Raw genomic sequence first — 20085 nt, 5'->3', positions numbered from 1 at the left:
ACTGCGCAGTCCAGACGACAACGAACAATTTTAAAGCTTCGTCAACTTCCCGCAGCTGAACTTCCCTCTCCCTTTGTCGCCCGCTCTCGCCAAAAACTCGCTGCAGCCGGCATCTCGCAAAAGTCTTGGCAAGCATGCAGCTGCGCGGGCTCTTTAAAACAGCACCCGTTGCCACGGCAGCGGCTATACAAACGAGTGAACGTTACGGTCGACGAGGGCGGCTAGCCTGCACCGCTGCTGCTATTTGCCTCCGCCTAACTAATGCGCGTCAAGGCGAGACGTTCTGAGGCGACGGATGAGACGCGCTGCAGAGCCAGCATGCAGCGAGTGTGAATCACCGCGGGCTCGAAAACGGCATCGCTTGCACCCATGGCCCGCGGTGCTTACGGCCTGCTCTTTTCTCGCTTCACTGTGCACCGCGGTGAGAGAGAGAGAGAGAGAGAGAGAGAGAGATCACTTCACTGTGCACCTCGGTGAGAGAGAGAGAAAGAGAGAGAGAGAGAGAGAGAGAGAGAGAGAGAGAGAGAGGAAAAGACAGTGAAGAAGAAGAAGAAAGTTCCGCGGCCTTCTTACCGGCGGAAAGAAGAGGCCGAGGAGGCGTTTTATTTTTAGCGCGGGAGGTTACTTTTTTTTTGGGGGGGGGGGGGGGGGCGAACATATTGCGCAGCTGCCGCTAGCTCTGCTGGAACGTTCGAGAGACCGCGGCAACAGTGTTATATAGAAGGCGGATCCCTCTGCCGCTTCCCCGATAACAGCGGTGATAAAGACGTACATACGTAGTACATACGACACGTGCCGAGATTGAGTAAGGGAGGACAATACGGCTCCACTGATAGGCGGTCAAGAGGCCGGGTCAACAACCTAACGCTATTGCTGTACGCACGCCACACTGCAAGGTGGCCGTGAAATGCGCAAAGTTTTTTTCTTCTTCTTCTTTACTACCTTTTTGTCGACTGACGAGGTTGAGAGAGAGAAGGAGATTCTTGATGATGGGAAGGAAAGGTTGGGGTAAAGTGCAGCGCAGTAACTGTCTCTCAGCAGAGGACACCTCAACCGCGCTGCACAGGGGGTAGGGAATGAAAGTAGAGGGAGAGAAAGTGCACCAGAAACAGCAGCACGCCGCGGAAACACAAAGGAGGGGGGAGGGAGGGCTACGATAAGAGACGCCCTGGTGGCAGGATTTGAATTGTTTCTTGACCAGCCCGGGTGTACCTCGAGCGCGTGTATGTCCAATGCTTGGTACAAGGGCGTCCTTAATTGCGTTCTGCCCTTATCGGAACGCGGCCGTCACGGTCGGCAGTCGAACCAACGACCGTGGCGGGTATATTGTCCATGTGCTGCATTCACCTCCGTATACATGCTGGACACTTACTAAAGAATAGCACCGGCTTACGAGACCGTTTATAATGCCCCTGTGCATAGTGTCCCGCCCACACGCACACAGTGATCACTTCCTACCATTTTCCTCTTTCTATTCCCCTTTCCCCCACCCCCAGTGTAGGGTAGCAAACCGGATGCTCTTCTGGTTGACCTCCCTGCCTTTCCTATCCTTGCTTTCTCTCTCTCTCTCTCTCTCTCTCTCTACTAAAAAATAAAAAAAGGGGGCGAGCCTCATTTCGCTTGTTTCGACAGTCCTTACGGTGCAGATGTGAACGCGAATCAAAACGGCGGCGAGAAAACTTACCTCAGCACGCGCGGTATACCGCCAACTGCATTTAAAAAAAAAAAAAAAAGCAGAACGACCGCTCTATACATGACCAAGTGACACCGGAAGCGTGCGACCACGTGACTCACAGGTCGCCGTACGTACGCCACAGGCGTCAAGAGCTAACGCTTTGCAATGTTTCTCATTACACGACGCGCGCCGAAGTACAGGCGCAACTCTGTTGGCACTTACGAGTCATCAGGACTGAACGCGATTTTTCAAATCGACGGAATGTGTTATCGTACACATCCACTCCACGACCGGCGGAATGACGCATCGGACATTAACCTCGAAAGCCGACGATATAACTATGCAAACCTATACTCCGCCGAGGCCTGCAGGTTATGGTTACAACAACGCCTCAAGCTAACGCGTCTCCTGCGCCGCCAGGCACAAGTATTGCACAGAAGGTAACTTTTACATCAATTCTCCGCTTGTATTGGACTATACGTTGAATAAAATCCAACAATCACCGTCAACATCACTGCAAATTATCTTCAATCAAAGCTAACAGCACCGAAAGCTTCGCCTGAATCGACTCACACAGTGGGTTGGATCCGCGTAATTTTTTTTCTTTTTTCTGTTGTAGCACTAGCTTTTGTAATGCTTCAGTGATGGACTATATTGTAAGCAGATAATTTTGTATCTGCAGGCCGAGGCCTGCAGATACTTCGATCTGGGCGCCAAACATCCCGAATCTATCTATCTATCTATCTATCTATCTATCTATCTATCTATCTATCTATCTATCTATCTATCTATCTATCTATCTATCTATCTATCTATCTATCTATCTATCTATCTATCTATCTATCTATCTATCTATCTATCTATCTATCTATCTATCTATCTATCTATTTATCTATCTATCTATCTATCTATCTATCTGTCTATCTGTCTGTCTGTCTGTCTGTCTGTCTGTCTGTCTATCTATCTATCTATCTATCTTACTTATTTTTCTCTTTGTTTCCGCCATAACGACGCCCTAAACGACCGCAAATAATAAGCCGTCGGCTCTGCTCTTGAGGTTATGAACTTGCCAAGAAAAAAAAGGGAGGCGGCTCACGATATATCGACGTGCACCTTGGAGGGTCACGCGAGACGGATTGGCTGAGAAACCGATCGATCGTTCCGTGCGGCATCCGCATATGCGAATCGACGACAAGGCAGGGAACGAGGATCGGCATACAATGACGCCAATTCACTAAAGAGAGAACGGGAACATAGATTGGTGGTAGCATGATCGATTCACCTGCTGACTTGACCGCGACGTTCATTGATAAACCGGCCTTTCTGTGTTTCATCGTATGTACGCAAATCCACGCGGCATCTTTTCGCTGCACTTCTGTTGTAACAACAACAACAAAAAAGAAAATCTAAATGAATGTGGGGGGATGCATGCATCACCCGAGGTATGGCAGGATTGAAGTAGATTCAAAGGAAAAGAATAGGGGTAAACATTGACCCACATCGCAAATTTTAAAGAAAAACAAAAGCACCAGTTAAAGAACTAGAAGAACAGACATGGGGCAGTCCATCGGGCCCACGATGCAGCCGAGAGGCTAGCTATAGGCCTTTCGGTCCCGACGTGGGAGCGGCCCGCTTCGGGCTAGGAATCTAGCGCGACCTGAAGGACCCGAATGAAGTTTTTCATGCCATACCAACTTCCCGCAATCGTGCTCCAATTGCGGTCACGCGTGCTGCTCCTTCGACCACATGCTGTCGCTTTGCCCGTACAACGCGGGCTCCGACTTTCTTAACAAGTCCAAGTGGGACGCCTTGCTGAAGAGCTCGGATTTCACAAGCCAACTACAGGCCGTCCAGAGGGCCCGCGACGTCGCGGAGAGTCACCACCTCCCTGTCCCGTCGTGGGCGGAGCCACCGACTTGACCGGGGAGCCTTCGGTTACCCCCATTCGAGTTCCTCAGGACACTCTAATAAAGTTCTTGTCGCTGTCACACCAGTTATAGAATAGGAAAATTGGTGAGGCGTAACGGCGTCTGCTTTTTGGTGGAGAAAGGTTACACACCCACAGGGCAGAGAGTGACCACGCCTATACGCGCTATATATAAGTAAACGGGGAACTGCAGACGCAAACGTTCGGAGAACTTATTCGCCGAACACACACATCCTGTCATTGCATGCTCGCTCGGAAACCTCAACGTCAGCCCGAAAACTGAGCGACGGCCGCTAGAAAACAAAACAAAACAAAACAAAAGAAAAACGTGCCAGCGTGGCAGCACGTTTTGAAACCACATAAACACACACACGCAGGCCTTCGCAATACAAAACGCTTCGGGAGAAGCACTCCAGGACGCGCGAAAACGCATTCGCAGCAGATACGCGTCGGTTCAACGCCTGGAGTGAGGCGCAGTCCCGCTCAGTATTCCACTGAGCGACAATAAAGTATATATCTCTCTCTCTTAACGCCACGCCAAGTCACAACGAAACGAAAGCCCCTCCCCCTTGAGTTCAGAGGAGTAGGCAAACAAAACCTCAGCAGCAGTGCGACTTATATACAGTTATAGAGTGGCTGCCAGCCGATGTGTATAGTTTCGAAATTGCAAACAAGGAACGTCTGCTGCAGCGTCTGCGACTCGCCAGACGAAGTCATCGGCTTCTATCAGGTTGCGTACGCGTCGATGTGTGTACCGTTGTATTTACGTGCATGGCAGCCGCACTCGACTCGTGGAAATGGAAACTGCCGAGACTATAGCTTGTGGCGCATGCAGTGAGCTAATTAGACTATACGCGCGTACACATACTGCCTCGTGCTGGCCGCGCACGCACCCGGATCTTGCTTTTTTTTTCTCCAACGACATTCTCAGACTATCGGGTATATCGCGACAGAAAGGTGGAGAACAAAGGTTTTCATTTCTTAATTTTTTTGCATTCTGATTATCATACCCAAGAAAATGGCCGGAGGGGTGGCGCCGCGCAGTAGAGGAGCACCGCGCATGCGCAATGCGGGATATCCCCACCAGAAGCTAGTATGCTTCTGCTACTAGCTAGTTAGCTAGTATGTATGTATATATATATATATATATATATATATATATATATATATATATATATATATATATAGTCATATCATAAGAAGCCACCAAACACTGACACCAAGGACAACATAGGGGAAATTACTTGTGCTTAATAAGGAAGTAATGAAACGATAAATAATGGAAATTAAAGTGGATGAAAAAACAACTTGCCGCAGGTGGGAACCGAACCCACAACCTTCGCATTTCGCGTGCGATGCTCTACTAATTTTTTTTCTTTGCTGAGATTATATATATACATACATACATATATATATATATATATATATATATATATATATATATATATATATACATACATACATATATATATATATATATATATATATATATATATATATATATATATATATATATATATATATATATATATATATATATATATATATATATATATATATATATATATATACAAACGTCGTCCTGAGAATTCGTTCCTAGCGGATATCCGTCTTGAGAACTCCACAGCTAGAATTTATAAATTACAATATGGGCCGCAAGGCAATTAGTTAAAAACGTAATTAGCGAATTTTTGTTGATTAGTCGAGTTTGCATTTCTACTTTCTGCGCAAGTAGTGTCCGCCGCTTCGAGTAGATCCCCTCATCAACTAGAATTGTGATAGCTGCCACAGGCGACATTTAAAATTGGAAAGTGTTCGCCGAGAAACCCCGTATGTATAAGAAAAAAAAAAACACGGTGCAAGATACAATTATAACATCTGCGGTGTTCGGTCGTCAGAGGCCTGACGGCCGAACGCCAAATGCCTTACAATTGTACCTTGCGCCGCGTATTTTCTATCTGATCGTGCTTTCTTCATTGAACAGACCGGCTAAATTGAGCTGGGACACCCTCTTTATACCTAACTAGGCGCGCGAGAAAGCCTTTTTCTGAAACATCTCCCGAGAGTGCCTCTTTTGGAGTCGCAATTTCTGCCGACGTATACAAGAACAGATAACACGAAGAACGAGTGGTTACACGCAGCCTGGAGGGATGCGAACGTGCTGCACGTAAGTCACACTGCACTTAACTAAGCTCGGCGCGCGCCTGCCCCGTCTGGGCGGATGTGCACAGTTCAACGCACCGTGCACGTATACACACTGCTACATATACTGTACACGTGCGCCTACACGTAATTCCAGCCAGAGCGCCGGCACCGCAGCATCGATCCATTCCGCGCGTCGAACGTCACGTATACAAGCGCCAATAGCGTAAACACATGCGCCGCGCGCGCAGCTGTAACTTTAGGCTGCACCGTACAACACGGAGAGTGTGCTGCATGCAAGCGGCGATTTTGCGGAGCCTTGTACGCACAACCGTGGCGCGTGTACGTACACCCCGATATAACTGCAGCTGCTGCGGAATACAAGTGCCTTTACGAACGTTTCTTCTCTCTCTATTCTCTCTTTTTTGCTGTACAATTGCTATAGACATATGGCTTATGTTGAGCGTAGCGAATTAAGAAAAGCCTTCGAAGCCAAAACTAATGTAAACACCCATGGTATAGGCAATTCTGAGCGATCTTCGCAAACGTTCACGAGTAATCTGCCCGTCGTAGGCAATAGCGTCTTGCGGCCTTTTAGTGGCCTGGAATCGCTGGACTACTCTATATACTCGGCCGCCCGACGTGCTATGTAGTTTACTCAGGGGCGGCTCGCGACGCATGACTAGAGTGTACTGGTACACCCTAGGATGGGTGGATGGATGTTATGAGCGTCCCCTTTGGAACGGGGCGGTGGGTTGCGCCACCAAGCTCAAGGATGGATGGATGGACGGACGGACGGACGGATGGATGGGTGGGTGGGTGGGTGGATGGATGCATGTTATAAGTGTGAGCGGCGCGCACTCTCATAACCTAGCCGTCACGCATTTTACGCCGACCTGTCAGGCAGCGAGCTCATGTGCACCGCCGCAATCCCGTAGATCACGAGACGCCCCGCATGGTACTTTGCTCCCCGCAAGAGACCCTTGAGTAAACACGAGGAAAGACTCATCGCACCGATGCCCTGCCATAGTTCCTGGGACTGTAAGAAGAGACCCACGAGTAGACACGGGGGTTCGAGCGAGGCGAGAGGGAAGAGCCGGAGGTCAGCCGAGCACGAGAGACGGCACGGAGAGACGAACGAGAGACGCGGCCGAGGAAGGCAGCAACACACTTCACGCCGACGCTCTGCAGATAATAAACAGTAGTTTTCATTTGAGAAAGAGTCCAGCCTCTTTTTTTTTCATTTGCTGTCATGAGCGTCCCCTTTCGAACGGGGCAGTGGGTTGCGCCCCCAAACTCTTGCTATTACACTGCCTAATGTCTTACCTAGGTTTAAAAAAAAAAAAAGGTCTAGTGTGACGCCACGCGATGACACCTTGCGACCAATATATAAGCGCAGGGCCTCCGAGATCTGCATCGCGGCGCGCCGGTAATATGGGAGGCCACGTCGCTTCACGAGCTGCGGCGTGAGATGATACTGCCCTTCTTGCGGGAAGTTGCCACCTATCCTTCCGTAAAGCGTTGGACTGGATTGTCGCTGTTCTCCGGGCGACACAGTATCGTGCCTTGCTTGGCTGCACTATTACGACATTCTTTTCCGCGCCACTCCTCATCGCCATGTGTCACGAGTGTTCGGACTAATACATAATCTACATACCGACCGACTGGCCGACTGATAACAGCCTGGACAGAGCTTTTGAGACCTGCTACCGACGACTGTCTAGATATCCCCGATTCGAATAACAAAGTTATTAATATTGCTAATCATACCGATTAATCACACACTCTTGTCGTTCTCTATAGCTGCTTCGCATCGCCCTATGCAGTTGTCTTCTTTTTTTTTTTTAACGCACTCGACCGATGCGCGCGTATACACCTATACCAACGTTCCAAGTCTTTCATGGGCGCAATTTTCTTCTCCCCGATCATTAATCGCGCTGAGTATTACGCCGCGAAAGCTTCCGCTTATACCGAACGCCGCAATCTGCGGGGCGACGGGATGGCGCGCCGGTCAAAAAAGCGGTCAGGTACGGCTACATCGCCGCAGCAATTAACGGAAACTCGGCAAGAACTTGCGCAAACCGCGCGGCCGCGCGGTTATATAGTTATTCCGAGCACGCAAGGCCGCCGTTCTATCCTTACGTCCTTGTTATTATTTTTTTTTTGTCTTCCTTATCGGCCAGCACGCACGATCGCGCAGCGCATTCAGAGGGCAAATCTCCGCGTAAGTGAAATCAAGGATCACGCAAGCCCCGCTCAGTTCCGGGAACGTCGTGCTCTGGGCCACGCACGAATGCGCATGCGGGCATTACGTATAGGCTATAGCTCTCTCTCTCTCTCTCTCTCTCTCTCTCTCTCTCTCTATATATATATATATATATATATATATATATATATATATATATATATATATATATATATATATATATATACATATATATATAGGTGACGATTATTGTTTCTGGACAAGCTTCCAAATGGCGCAAACTTTTTTTAGAGTGGATATATCAGAATAAACAATTCAACGCCCTTTTTGGTGTATCAAGGGTGTTTACTTCCTTCATGACTAACAACTTCATCCATAAGGGCTAAGTTCGAACCATATCGATAGAAACAGACGGAGTTTTATTTTTCTGCGACTTTTCGTGACACGCATAAACGTGACGGTATACCTGCGACAGACGACGAGAAAAACTGCACGACATAAACTTTAAACAGCTATAACTATCAAACTCTCGTGTTACATATCTTACTGCAAACAAGATGGTTAGAATTATAATAGTTTTCAACAACACATTTTCACAGCGGCGCAACTGTAGTCTGGACTCGCTGTCCTGTATAATTAACTCTTATATTGCCTTAAGTGTAATCGTGTATAGTCATGAGGCAAACTAGCACCTTAATGGATGTCAAAAGCTTTATAGTATATGCAGATAGTCTTTCAGAGCTCACGAAGGCTTCACTTTGAGTCGTTAAGATCAATCAATCAATCAATCAATCAATCAATCAATCAATCAATCAATCAATCAATAAGAAACCATACTAAACGATCAGGAAATGCACTCTCAGGTCAGTTTTGAAAGATAGAAGATATTTCGGTGAGTGAGTGAGCTGAGAATTTTGAAACACTCACGCTGCAGGACGCACTGTTTATAGAGAGGTTAACTCCTGTTCATCTATCCGCATTACCCGGATGTATACACACACAGACACAATCCCGGCGCGACGTCGCCTCAGCTACGTCACGTCCAAGGGCGCGGTGATTCGGAATATATATATATATATATGTATATATATATATATATATATATATATATATATGCGCAGGCACGTACCCAGGGGGGGGCCCGGGGGGGCCCGGGCCCCCCCCGAAATCAGGTGGCATACCCCCCCCCCCCCCCTCCCCACCCACGCCACCACTCCTCACACATTCCTAAAGCGCTGCCAGATCAAGGTTGAGACTTGGCAGCTATTCATCGGTCAGTATTATGCTGCCTTTTTCACTCCTTTTGGATGGCGGTAGTTATCAGCATCTCTTGGGATGTGAAGGCCAGTTTTCTCATAGATTCGGCGCCCGCGAGATCAATTCGAGATGCGTTCATTTGTCACCATCCATTCAACTGTCACGCGCATAGCTGTTGCTTTTGTTAATTCAACCTTCTTTGTTTAGGATCATCCTGGGACCAGGAAAGGGATGCGGCTGTTAGTCAGCTGGTCTGTACTCTCGTGGAACGAGTTGCGGGCGGAGAAAACGCGAATTGCGTTTAACGTTTCCTTTTGCTTCATTATTTCCTTGAATGACAGCTCGTCGCGACGCTGGCAGATGCCCGGAATCATATACACGTGATATGGGTTAGATAAGGTGGGAAATAAAATAATGTGAAACAGCATCCATCACGAAAACCTGCAGTAACCCTCAAACCGATAATCAAGATGACTGTCGCCCGTTACCTCGTCTGGTTTTTCCCTAATTGTATAGCACTTTTCATGCAAAATTGGCAACTGGAAACAAAAATCACAAGGAGTTCAGAAATCAAGCGATCTACTAAGGGAGAGAGCCAAGGCAACAACCAAACTGCAAGGAAAAGCGAATTTAACAACAAATCTAACAAATATAACCCTTGCTTCATAAGATATTCATGGATCAACATCTTTTTATTTAAATAGGAAGTAGAGAAAACGCCGTCGGAAGCGGCGTTTCTTGTGGGTGTTTTTCTAACCTTTCGCGGTGGGCGCAGTACGCCTACAATCGCAGTATCCTGCGCTCTACGCGGTTGTATGGGACTGGCGGCCACACAGCGGTACGCAACTTCCCAAATAACAACACGAGTCGTTTTCGCATTTGGAGCAGTAAACGAGGAATCCAAAAGAACTGTGATTGTTCCGCAAATATATATTTCGCTGTAATTCTTCCAGAGCTAATACAAGAACTGCTACTATAGTCGGAGACAACTTAAGTCTACAGTGAAGCCTCGCCCACGCCCTCATTACAACCAGCCACTGTTCCTCCACGAGGCTTCAAATAATCCGTACTTCAAACTTTTCCTGTTACCCAAATAAGGCGGTAACCACAAAAAAGTAAAATTATTAGCGCTTAATTTTACACGTTTTCCCTCGCCTATTACAGTGGTATGACGAAAGCCTAATTCTTTATTGAACTGAAATGCTTGCTTCGCTGCAACTATTTATTGTCAAGCTTGATCACTTCAGTTGGCAGTGAAGTTTCATGAGTAAATCGGCTCAGCAGTGAAAAGAACTGTACCGCAGACTTTTGAAGAGTGAAATATACTCAGACGCTGTACACTTTGTCCATGCCTGTTGCATACCTCATTGGTTCCGCCGATGGAAAAACTCTTCCAAGAACAGCGGACGATCCGGAGCTATCAAGCACGACGCCATTTTGATAAGGCCGCATGACGATGATTTTGTTTGCTTCTGTGATTAACTGGCGGAGTAATATTGCTACATGCGTGTGGTATTTGTTTGAATGAGGCGCGTGGGTGCCATCACTCCAGAAAAGAGGAGGAAGAACGAACTGGGCTCGCGCTGTGAATCTAACCGGTCAGCGCTGCAAGCGTTGTTGTAAATATAACCTATAAATAGTTTCTCGTCTTACTGACTCGTCTCTCGCGTGAGAATATCTACAGAGGTTCTACAGCTACCTTAATTCTACACAAGAAAAGCAGGGAGATACCTATAGAGAAATGGGTCAGACAGGGAGACACAATTTCTCCAAAGCTATTCACTGCTTGATTAGAAGAATTCAAGCTATTAAGCTGGGAAGGCTTAGGAGTAAAGATCGACGGCAAATATCTCAGCAACCTTCGGTTTGCCGATGACATTGTTCTATTGAACAACGATGCAGACGACTTACAACAAATCATTGGAGACTTTAACAGAGAGAGTGTAAGAGTGGGGTTTAATATTAATATGCAGAAGATAAAGATACTGATAAATAGCTGGGCAAAGGAACAAGACATCAGGATCACCAGTGGGCCTCTAGAGACTGTGAAGGAGCACGCTTACCTAGGCCAATTAATCACAGGGAACCCTGATTATGAGAAGGAAATTCACAGAAGAATAAAAATGGGTTGGATCGCATACGGCAGACATTGCCAGCTCCTGACTGGAAGCTTGCCATTATCATTGAAAAGTAAGATGTGCAATCAGTGCATTTTGCCAATGCTGACATATGGGGCAGAGAGTCGGAGACTGACAGAGATGTTTGAGAGCAAGGACCACGCAAAGAGCGATGGAACGAAGATTGCTAGGCATAACATTAAGATACAGAAAGACAGTTGTTTGGATCAGAGAGCAAACGGGTATAGACGATATTTTAATTGACATCAAGAGGAAAAAATAGAGCTGGGCAGGTCATGTAATGCGCTGGTTAGATAACCGTTGGACCATTAGGGTTGCAGAATGGGTACCAAGACAAGGAAAACGCAATCGAGGATGACAAAAGACTAGATGGAGCGATGAAATTAGGAAATTCGCGGGCGCTAGTTGGAATCGGTTGGCGCAGGACAGGGGTAATTGGAGATCGCAGGGAGAGGCCTTCGTTCTGCAGTGGGCTTAAAACAGGCTGATGATGATGATGATGACGACGATCACGGCGGCGACGACGACGACGATGATGATGATGATGATGATGATGATGAAGGTGGTGGGCCCCCCCCCGAAAAAATATCCTGGGTACGTGCCTGTATATGCGACCTCGCTGGTGTTACAAATACCCCGGCGATGAGCTGTCGTCCGATGAGAGACCTTCCGCCTCTCCTAGAAGTTCCAAGAATCACGTGACTTAAAACAAGGCGGGGAGGCTTCTTTTTTTCTCTTCTTCACTCGGTCGAAGCTGTGACAGAGGTGTTCGAGAGATCCGCTTCCGCTATGACGCACATCCGGAAACGGCAAAGGCGGCTGGCGTTCAACATAGACCAGCGGCACAACGTGTAATCCTGGCACGCTGTTATTTAAATGAATGTGAAACAAGAAGTTAAAATTACACTATGTAGCAATATTTAACCAGGCCACGCTACTCCCGTCTGGAGGGCCTTCTTGGCGCTATGTCCCCGTTTTTATACGCATTTTTTCCCCGATGTATTTCCCGTTGCTCTAATAGTGCGCTTCAAACATACGTGCAACCACCTGTATCCGCTGTCTCCTTTAGTTAGCACAAGCTTTTTCAAAGCGTCATGGAGCGCATAGCTCGATTCAGCCTGTTCAGGTGGATTGGCTGAAGAAGCGGCAGTCATGCGGCTGCACGAGAAACTGCATTGTCCTCGGTGAAGGATTCAAATAATTTCTAAATAATCTAAATAATCACATTAGAGGGTACATGTTGCAATTTCGAAACTGAAGACGAGTAGTGCTGTGTATCAATCTACTTAGCAGGAATTCTAAGACTACCACCACATTCAAGATAATTAATCCGTCCCCAATATAAAGATCTGCTAAAAAGAGTGCATTGGCGCTCTGGTTTGAGATCGTCCAGAACAGGGACACTTTTACGTCATTAACTACATAACGCCAATGGATTTATTTGCACATTTTACCGTACATTTCAACACTACCCACATACGGTATTAGCACTATCGTTCTACCTTCACCACTATTTATATATACTGCTTTTCCTCAACTGCGTACCGAGCATGCGCACTCGGTGGCAGGCAGTAACGGTATATATAACACTGTGCTAAAGTACTAAACTGCTGAACTATAGCACTGTTCTTGATTTTTCTTCATGCATTCCGTCTCCCCACGTGATTCGCGAAAGTGACGACCAACAGACGAACTACGCCGCAGCCTTCTTCTGCTTCTTTTTTAACAGAATGTAGCAGACCACCATAATCTACAGGCAATGACCGCTCTTCGTAACTGTGAATCTAGCTTTCCCGTGAGGCACTTTGTCAAGCTAAGTGCGGCGCAATTAGCGCGCGCTTGTGTGATTATATGGAAAACGCAGACGTGACTCTCGCGATAAAACCACGCTACAGGGCCAAGCTACGTCATGCTCAGCTAGCACTGAGATCGTGTTCAATAGAACCATCACCGATGCCGCCATTAGTTCAAAAGAAAAAAAAAACGCGTCATGCAGAGAAGCGAACTTGCAAAATATAAAGATGATCTATCCCCAGCTTGGTACTATTCAATATTCTTCCTAATAAGGAAGAAGAAAAACAAACAATCGAACGGGAAAATGGCAGACTACACATAGCATGCACGTGACGTCACATCCGCGGCTGTCGTCTGCTTCCGCTACCTTCCGCCATCTTGGGGAACCTTATCAACTGGCGCGCGCACAGGCCTATAGGTTCTCCAACATGGCGCCGCCGTAAACCGGAAGTCGCGGAGTATCCTTGAATGACGTACGTGCGTCTTTGTGTAGCAATCTAGAAGAAGGGGGCGGGGCGGGGGAGGAGTCAAGAAACATACGCATGCGCACTTACTGTGAGTGGCGGTCGCGCAGCGCCTGGAGTTCGTTCCTGAGTGCGGTGGCCGCCGGCTGCGACGCCCAGTCGAGGTAAGACAACACGGGCTCCGCTTTTCTGCCGGCCTCGTCCACCTGTGCGCCCAGGGGCTCTCCGGTCACCTGAGACAGCAGGCTCTGCAGGGAGCGGGAGGATGGACGGCGTTCGTCACACCGCAGGGGCAAGCGACGATGAAGCTGGCGCCCGCGGATGGGGCGGTTACGAGACGCGGACTTATTCTACACACGTGGGTGTGGCGCAGAACACGCGCTGCCACAAAGAAAGATACACACGCGCAGACACTTCGTCGATCGGCGTGTCGAGAGCTCTTCGCTTGTCGAACGACACACACCGTGTCACAGAACTCGCGCTACTGGTCGGGGTCGTAAAAACGACAACTGCGCAGTTCACGGCGAAGTGTATACGGCTGATGCACCTCTTCTAGTAGAACAGCCGGGAGCTTTATCTGTACTGTCTTTACAATATGTTATAATTTCTTTTCGACAGAATAACAGAGCAGACGATTGTGCTGAAGTGCGGAGACGACGTCCGTTATACAGACGATACTAACTACAGAAGAAACCGGCAGCAGATGACGCACAGACGGTACCAGCTACAGACGAAGCCGGTCGCAGACGGTGCCGTTTGCAGACGACAATGGCAGCAGACGAGGGTGCCGGTTGAAGATAGCTTATACACACGGTAAAAGTTACACAACACGTATAAACTTCGAGCAGCCGTTCAAGAACCTTGTGGCCGGAAAGAGGTACCTAAACGTTCTGCACGAAACCTAAACTATACAGGGGGAGTGAAGGGAGGTTTATAGATATCCTAAGCTAGGGGTTGTGCCTCTGGTTTTCACAAACTGTTCGTCGAAACTGGAACGTGCGCTAAAGTAGACGAAGTCCGAACGTTCCACGTCGGGAGGGGGGCTTGTGTCAGGTATCCGTGCTCGAGATTGTCGTTGCAGTCTAGCAGACGTCGCGCAGACGTACGAAGGCTGCACGCGAAGTCACCAGCCGATAACGGAAGGGTCCGTCCACGCAGATCGTTGAATAACATAATCGTCCATCGTTTTGTGTATACCTTCGCCGCACAGGGGTCTAATGCATACGGTTCACGTTGGGTATCTACTACTACAAGAGCCGGTTGCCGCGGAGCAGTCGATAACGGACGACCAATCTTGCAGCGCCGAAGAGCACATGCAGACGACGACGGCGGCCGAATTCGGTGGGACACGCTTTTCTGATCACACAAAAAGGCGGTCACCGAACGTACATGTATATATCGCCACGACCTCGCGTTTCTTTCCAATCGGGACACGTGAACGGAACAAACACAGCAAACTGTCCCACAGCTGCAGCGTTCCGTCTGCCTGCCTCGCACAGCGCGATGACGATGTCCTTGCTGGCCGAGCGAAAAGAGCGTCGTCGTCTGGTTGCCGCAGCAGACGACGCAGATGCTGTTCCTGCAGGTCGCGCGCTGGGCACACGGCGCGCAGGCGTCAAGCTAGCCAGCCTTCTCTCTACACAGGAAAGAGCGATGCTAATTTTAGGAAGCGCCCTTTCTCCTCTCCTCTTCGCCTCCATCCCAGACTGTTTGCCTCTTCCCGTTTCCGACGGCGACCGCGACGGGATATATGCACTACTGCTAAAGGTACGCACGCACACGAAGACGAGAGAGAGAGAGAGTATGTGTGCGTGTGTGACGCCAAAAAGGAAGGTATTCTTTGGAACGAGGCACCGGCGGCAGCAAACGAGCAACAGACGGCACGCTCGCTGCACGTGGGTTTGCGGTCGAGGTCCTCTTTCTTTACTTCTTTCTTTCGTTTGTGGCAATAAAGCCAGGTTCTTGAGCTTCAGAACAACAGCGCGCCTCAGAAAACCGCGACGGTCAGGGATGGGCAGGACAGTGAATGATGACATAGAAATTCGCAAGGATGACAAATAAGAAAGCTCTGCGGCCTTTCATACGGCGCACTGAAGTTTTTTCTTCTTTTTATAAAGCAGAGACGAGGAGAGGGAAAGCGAGAGAGCGAGTGTAGGAGTGTCGGGAGGGTCCAGACGAGCAGTCACTCACAGACAGCATACAGGCCTGCCAGCCCCTGTTATACGCTCGTAGAAAGCCTCGGTTGCGCTTCACTGCACTGCTACTGAGCTTTGCCAGCTGCAGCTGTTTAGGGTGATACTCATGGCCTTCCTCTGAGTGGCTCTCCATAACTTTCCTTTTATCTCTCCCTCTTTCTTTCTTGCTTACTTCCCTTCCTTCCTTCCTTCTTTTTTTTTTCATGCAGCCGATCGAGCGAAGAAGTGTTTCTCTTTTAGGACGAGTTAGGGGCACTGAGTACTCAAATATATATATGCTGTACATGGACGCTAAATTGTGCGCTAAATCTAAGATAAGTAGGCATGACACCTACCTATAGCCACATTGGACGGGCCGATTATGGATGATATACTGCTGCGAAGCATACAATACACTCGGTTTCCACGTGCGCGTACCACACGCAAAGAAAATATGGAGTACTAACGACTCCTTTTCTGAGGGAGTAACTGCTTTTGCCATATTTAAACTCCCCTCTCAAGCAGAGTACTTGTGCTATGCAATGGAGTATGCCTCCACTCTGCTCGACTCCACGCAGAGTCCAAGTACACTCCACAGGGGGAGTGAAATGTACTCTCTGTCGGGGAATGGAACAATTGTCGTAAACGGGAGTTAAGTATTGGACGAGGTACTGCAAACACTCTGTTTGCTCCTGTAGAGCTAATACTGTCAGACTCACAGCGTTTATAGGGACATTCTTTATAGCGGCCAATAACGGGCTCTTCTGCCCCCTCCGCACGCACACGCTTTCCACCTCTTCCCCGATTCGGAAGACCTCCGAGGGTCCCGGATTCGACCACCCCCCCCCCCCCCCCCGCGTGAGGTTGAAACACACCAAGACTTGCGACACTGCACGTATCGAAAAAAAATGTTCTATCGTGCACCGGGCGAAGGTCTGTACACGCTCGGAGCCAGGATCTTTGACAGGGGCGTCGTCTTCCCGACGAGGCGCGGCCTTCAGTCGACCTCGCCCCCCCCCCCCCCCGCACCACCTGCTTCCTGCTCTTCTATAAAGGTTGCTCAAGAGACGCGACTGGGTGTCATGGAGACAGCGAGTTCCGGGGTCCCTGTTCGGCCAAGTACACTCGCGATCAATAAAGCGTTTCGAAATAGCGCAACAACTCACTGCTACGCGCTCTAAAGGAAAAAAAAAAATGTCGCACCGAAACAAGGTGAGTTTTTAGAAAGTTACGCAACACGCCGGTTGGAGTGCGGCATGTCGTCACAACAACCACCGGCACCACCACCATTACCGCCATTACGACAGCCGTCGTCGTAATCACCATCAACTGAATTAAGACATGTGCCTCGAGGACAATGGTATTGCAAGAGAAACTTGATGACTGAGAATCTCAGGGTCGTACTGGCCCAATAAGAACACCCGTACTGTGTGCCAAAGGGACACTGAATAAAAAAAATTAAATCATTTCAAACTGATAAATTACTGTTTCAAAATGTCTTTTTCGTTAATTTCGCGATAAGAGGTTGATTAATTACTAGGATATGAAAGGAAACCCAAACTTCAATTTTCTGAATTTCACGCCAGAACTCCAGCGCCAGTACGTTAGTGTGACGTCATGAATTTCAATGCATTTTCTCCTACTTGGGCAATTATCGCGCAGTAAAAGGTTCAGAAACTCATCAAGTTAATTCAGTCTCTGGCTCCATTAAAATGTAATGTATAGTCCATCGTTACCGATATATCATATCCTGGTTCTGCCACGTAAAACCCCGGAATTTAATTTTTTTCAATTTAGTTAATTAAAAAATGCCCGGGCAGATACCATCGAAATTGGTGACATCACGGCGAGCTGGTTAGAAAGCTTCAAAGCGACGTCACAAGCGTTTCTCCTTCTTACGTTCTTTTCCGGTTTACGAAGCAACCCCTCATGGTAAAGAGTGACCTTTTTTCGTATTGTATAGGTATCGTAATTTACTACTAGAGCTACCTTACGCTTCTCTTTGGTGTGCCTTCTAACTCTCCCATTTTTTCAACTAGTGCTCTCTCTCTTGAGAGCGAGCGCAGGCTACGTAATGCGATCCCCGTGCGAGATTTTGGTGCGAATGAACTTGCAGCAAACTCGAAAAGAGCTTGTTTTAAAGTTCTCAGCTAGGCTAAACGCACGGGTCACTCGCTGTATAGGTGCACTCTGTTAAAGGAAATGTGCACATGACTGACTCTCGCACGGAAGTGCTCATAACAGTGCTCCAGAGCTAAGGCCGAATTCCCAAAAGTTTCAGTTCGCAAGTGCCCTTTGCCATTGGCAGAACGCCTTGGCTAATAATATGTCCGGCGCCAGGATTGGGTTAAGTTTTCTCTTACGAACAATTCTGGGGTAAGAGTTTTGTTTTGTGAATACAGGCCGCGATGAGCGATCCCATTTTGCAAGAAAGACTGAACAAAGAAACATTCCTTTGTCAATGGATGCTTGCCAAACGATTCATTCACACCGGCCATTTTTCTGTCCATGAAGGCGGACGAAATGTAGAAGTTATATTCGCTTCAGTTCCAATTAGCTGTTCTGTTTAACAGTGGACGGTACTGTACGCCGTAAAACGCGTACTCGTGCTTAGCAAGGCGATGTTCAATAAAAAGGTGTAATAGAAGTGCACAAACTGCATATAACCTTTTCTGGCTGCAAATTGATCTTGAGCATAAAGGAGTAAATTTTTCGAATGTATCCTTTTCGGATTTCTTTAAGCAAAGGAATAAAGCCTACGCCGAACATTTTGCCCCAAAAAATCAAAGCTCTCGAAGATACCATTTTCTGATATTTTTCAGCAAAATAGTATACCCTGCGCAAAAAAAAACACGATTCTTGCCCAGAAGGGTGTAAACCTTTCACAAATACCCTTCTACGATCTCTGTGAAAAAGGAAGTGAAGCCCGCACCAAGGAGAGTAATGATCTTTTTTTCTCAAAGGATGTAGACTCTTTGAAGGCACTCCTTCTTGACACTGTTGAGCGAGGGAGTAAAACCTGTGTTTAAAGGAGTAACCGTTGTTAATTTTGCCATTTTCACTTTTTTTGTTGTCTCCTTGCAGCTCCGGCGCTACACATAAACATAAACACACATAAACGAGACTTCTACTCTGGGCTAGCTGGGATGCGTTAGACATGGCAAACAGTGCAGCCGACGTGGGACAAAACTAAACAGGACTTCTCTCGTCGTCTGTGATATTCGCCATGTTGCACGTATCAAAATTGAGGCCTCTATAGTCTGAAATAAACGGGGGGTAGCCTCAACAAAGGCTCCCTTCACAGGAAACACGTTTGATGGAACACACTCCCGTCGCATCTGCGACGTTGAAGCCCTGCCAACTGTCAACTTTACATCCGCAGTAAAATGAGCGAGTGTTTGTCTTTCGCCGTCCCGTTCCCTGCTTCGCACACCTCTGCAACCATAAAGTGCGAAATTGCGCCTCTCTCGTTTCGAAAAACTCAAAACGACACACCCACACACAAAAAGTTTCAGAGAAACAACAGCACAGCCAATTCAGGACCGGGCACCGCTGACTTCCTGTTTTCCCATCGACATTTTTTCATTACTGTCCTCTGGTGGCACGGCCCTCCAAGAAGGGCACACTGACCTTGACTACTGCTCTGCCCCCCCCCCTCTCCCCTTAAATAAAACGTACGGTAGCACGTATATATGTCACAAATCTACGCACCTTACCAATTATACAGCTGGCATCCGGACGGGGCCCACCGCAATGAACAGCAGCGCGTTATCTCGAACCAACTGACAAGAACATACCTTCAGCGTCATCTCGATCATTCCTTCCCCCTCCCCTTCCTCATTCTCTCCCCGTCTCTATTCGTTGCCTTTATTTTTTTTTTCTAACGTTTTTTTTTGTTCGCGGGTTCCTGAGATTCGCACTCTCAAGTGTTGGCGAGAACCGCGACAGCGGGGCCAAAGTCCGCACCGCCTTGGGAACGACGACTCAAAAAACGCGTCGTCCGAAGAGGAAAGTTGAGGAACAGAAAGGGGAGAGAGGGGGTGGCGAGGAGGCGTTCGCGCGATAAAAGCGTGCAGTACTGCGGAAGCTATAGAGCTTCGTGCGGAGCGGCCAAAGCCACGGGTCGTATCAGCTAGCCAGAAAAAGAGAAGCAGAAGGAGACAGTCTCGTAACTTTACTTTTTTTTCCGAAATGGCCCTAGGCCGCGGCCGAAAACGCTGCACGTTTTTAGCGAAACGTCTCGAATTGATAGTGGTGATAACTTCCTTATAGTTCTGTCCTTTCTGATTTCATAGTTCCGCAGACGTC

At 48.0% G+C, this 20085-nt stretch overlaps 1 protein-coding gene across 1 annotated transcript in view; it reads right to left on the bottom strand.

Moving 5' to 3' along the window:
- The window catches only part of Msp300 (Muscle-specific protein 300 kDa), a 314508-nt gene that overhangs the window by 27294 nt on the left and 267129 nt on the right, over positions 1-20085 (bottom strand). Inside the window, exon 113 of the mRNA XM_070521946.1 lies at positions 13694-13851. Within this exon, the coding sequence (XP_070378047.1) occupies positions 13694-13851 (158 nt within the window). The remainder of the gene's footprint in view (positions 1-13693; positions 13852-20085) is intronic.

This window comes from Dermacentor albipictus, chromosome 7 (genome assembly GCF_038994185.2).
Source record: "Dermacentor albipictus isolate Rhodes 1998 colony chromosome 7, USDA_Dalb.pri_finalv2, whole genome shotgun sequence".
Taxonomy (NCBI): Eukaryota; Metazoa; Arthropoda; class Arachnida; order Ixodida; family Ixodidae; genus Dermacentor; species Dermacentor albipictus.
The sequence above is the reverse complement of the archived record's forward strand: the minus strand, read 5'-3'. Positions and strand labels throughout refer to the sequence as shown.